Source organism: Macrobrachium rosenbergii, chromosome 46, assembly GCF_040412425.1.
Source record: "Macrobrachium rosenbergii isolate ZJJX-2024 chromosome 46, ASM4041242v1, whole genome shotgun sequence".
NCBI lineage: Eukaryota > Metazoa > Arthropoda > Malacostraca > Decapoda > Palaemonidae > Macrobrachium > Macrobrachium rosenbergii.
Window position 1 is genome coordinate 22,285,830 of NC_089786.1, and position 3,362 is coordinate 22,289,191.

The following is a 3,362-nucleotide window of genomic DNA, read 5'->3' on the forward strand; positions in this document are numbered from 1 at the left end:
TAGCAATAACAATCCCGTGACCACAGGGATATTCCATGTTAGCTCTCGAAGAGGGAAAACACTTTCAACCGGCCGCGAAAATAAATGTAGGTTACATTACATTACTCCTTATAATTAAATCTTTAATTGCAATAATCAAATTCAAGAGTAAGGCAAAATTAAAAACGGGAATCAGGAAATCTGTTTCAAAATCTCACTCCGAGTCTGTCCAGAAGGGTTAGTCGGGCAAACAAACACTCACTCGGGCACAAACCTTAACCTAAACAATTCACGGAAACAGTTTATGCAAAATAACATTGACAATAATACACTGTCAACTGAAACGTATGAGAAAGTGATAAAAACCATTACTCCTTTCTCTAAAGCCACGTCCACACGGTCGAGCAGTGTCTGTCGGGCACGAAGGCTTTGCCCTTGTCCGAGCAGTTTCAGTGGGCAAACCATCAAACTATCCGCTTCCGGCGCCAATAGAGGGCAGTGGCTCGAGGTCTCCCGTCACTGCCAAACGCACGAGGTAAGGTGGAGGCAGATCCACTGACTACCGCGTTATTCGTACACCATGTCCACACCGAGTACTAGTGCATATTGGTCACGACAAGACACTAGCAGGAGTGTTAATGAAGTAAACAAGAAATTGGATACCCTCAGAAACCAACATCGGCGAGAATTGAGGCTAATGTGCAACTCGAAGAAATCAGGAGCTGGGTCAGATGAGACTTATACACCCAAGTTGTGGTGCTTTGACATATTGTCATTCCTGAATGATGGTGATTATGTGCGGCCAGCTGTGTCAAATATGCCAAGCACCGCGACCAACCAGACTACAGAAACAGTATCCGAGGATGTTTCTGATTCCGAGGTGCGTATGTACTTAATATTCTCTCTCTCTCTCTCTCTCTCTCTCTCTCTCTCTCTCTCTCTCTCTCTCTCTCTCTCTCTCTCTCAGTATATAACCAAGTTTCAATCATATGCCTCACATGAGGGTATAGGTATATTACAAAATCAGCTAGTTTTACCATGTAAAATAGGTGTCTTGAGTTAAGAGAGACTGCACTGGTTCACGTTAAACAAGCATTTCATAGTCCCACTCTTTTAATATGTATTCAGTGTCTGAATTTATTTTTATCATAAGGTACAAAAAATCACAGCATGAACAATATTCCCATCAACAATATTTCCTGATACATAATTTGTATGTAAATGTGATAGAGGGAGTGTTGATAACAAAAGTGATGGTGGATAACGAGGGGATGAGGGAAAAGTGTGACAGGGTATAGAGGGCGAGGTGGTGAGTGCGGGGAAGGAATGGGGAAATGGGGAGGGGCACCTACACCATTATACATTTGCCATTCTATATTGCCATTGCACAGCACCCTCTGCATTGAAGTAGTCCATGTACTGGGTACGGATATTGTTGCCAATAGTGGTAGATCCCGAACCACATCGTTGCAACTCCAACAACTGCGGTGCTACGCGCCATTCACCAGGAATTATTGTTCCCCTACGAAAATCCTCCGAGTCCACAGCTCCCTCAGGTGTGGTAGTTATGCAGTGCTGTGCATGCAAGGACAACTTTTCAATTTTCCCAGGGGATAGACTAATTGGCGTTAAAAACACCCTAAACCGATTAGTGAGAATGCCAAATGCATTCTCAACAGTGCGCCTGGCCCTGGAAAGTCTATAAGAAAAAATTCTTTCCTGTCGTGTTTGGTTTTGGTGTGGAAAGGGTTTCATTATATGCCTCTGCAGTTGGAAAGCATCGTCTGCCACAAATACGTAAGGCAAGATTCTATCACTCCCAGGAACATGTTTGTCCGTTGGTAGGCCTGCAGTGTTGTTTGCAATACGACGGCAGAGATCACTGTTGTTCCACACTCCACCATCTGAAACTCTCCCATTTGCACCAATGTCTACATAGAGAAATTCCAGATTAGCATCACATACTGCCAGTAAGACAATGCTGTGGGTACCCTTATAATTGAAGAAATACGACCCGCTGTCTTGTGGAGGCCTTATCAATATATGTTTCCCATCTATGGCTCCTAGACAGTTGGGGGAAGTTCCATCTTGTAAAAATCCCTGTGCCACACACATCCATTCTCCCGGGGTTGTAGGTACCTGCAAGTATACCAGTAACTATTAAATACAAGGAGTCCTTTCCTCCTTCACCTTCTCTTTTTACAGTTTCTCCTCCTCCTGCTCTCCCGACAGCTGAATGTGTGTGTGTGTGTGTGTGTGTGTGTGTGTGTGTGTCTCATTAAGTCCTATTATTTTTACCATTGGTTGCTACTACTACTATACTACAACTATACTACTACTACTACTACTACTACTACTAATGATACTATACTACTACTACTACTAATAATAATAATAATACTATACTACTACTACTACTACTACTACTACTACTACTACTAATAATAATAATAATAATAATAATAATAATAATAATACAGGTGTGCTTGTATAGGTCAAGGCAGCGGGATCACTATGTCAAGATGACACATATAATCAAACCACTTTTATTTCACAGATTTATACTGATCCCCTTCTCCTGGAGCTACAGGATTCTCCCAGAGCTTCGACACGACCAACTTCTTGCAGTCGTACGGACAATACCTGTATACGCGAACAGTCTCCTGTGTCACCCGCTAGGACAAGACCTACCAAGAAGGTTAGGGTATCGGACGACACAGATAAACTTATATGACAAGCTCTCCAACAACTGAATGCATTGCCATCTACACACGACTGCGAAGATGATTTTGGTAATGTTGTCGCAAACGGTCTGCGACAGATGCATGGCGACAATAAAATATATGCCGAAAAACTAATTCATGATGTAATATGTATGGGTCAACTCGGTAACTAACATCGTCGACAAAGTTGACCGAATAAAGTGAAACATGTCAGGGGTGGAGCAGGTGAGTAGATACGACTGGATTAAAATGTGCACCGAATAGGAAAGAAATTAGCAAGTAAGTGGTACATGCAAGTTGTATAAATAAAGATTCTTTGATAATTTGGTAAAGGTGCAATATGTACTAGATAATTTGTCGTATTACATATGATACTACTACATAGCATATGTAATATATTTCCAGGGTATACGTTATGTAGTACTTTTCATAAACAAATACAGGCATTTAATATGAAGTGATATATTATTACCCTAAATAGAACATTATGTCTGTGATTGGCACGGTGGTGTTTTGTGTATAGGGTTTATTTGGGAGAGTGGAACCTCATGGTACGAGTATGGTATAGTTTATGGCTCAATGTATACATGGATTTCTCACAATTTCATTTGTAGAATCTCATTACTATCTACATAACTTACCTTCATGTAATCATCCTTC

General features: G+C 41.3%; 1 protein-coding gene across 1 annotated transcript; it reads left to right on the forward strand.

Moving 5' to 3' along the window:
- The first annotated feature begins 297 nt into the window (after nt 1-297).
- Nucleotides 298-3,053, forward strand: LOC136830061 (uncharacterized). The gene is made up of 2 exons (XM_067089267.1): nt 298-859; nt 2,537-3,053. The coding sequence occupies exons 1-2, from the start codon at nt 560-562 to the stop codon at nt 2,711-2,713; spliced, it is 477 nt and encodes a 158-aa protein (XP_066945368.1). The 5' UTR covers nt 298-559; the 3' UTR covers nt 2,714-3,053.
- The last annotated feature ends 309 nt before the right edge of the window (nt 3,054-3,362 follow it).

Bases quoted from the DNA above. Each gene is read 5' to 3' on its own strand.
- LOC136830061 (XM_067089267.1), top strand. From the start codon at position 560: ATGTCCACACCGAGTACTAGTGCATATTGGTCACGACAAGACACTAGC. The intron at 860-2,536 runs GTGCGTATGTAC...TTTATTTCACAG, and splicing joins AGGATGTTTCTGATTCCGAG to ATTTATACTGATCCCCTTCT.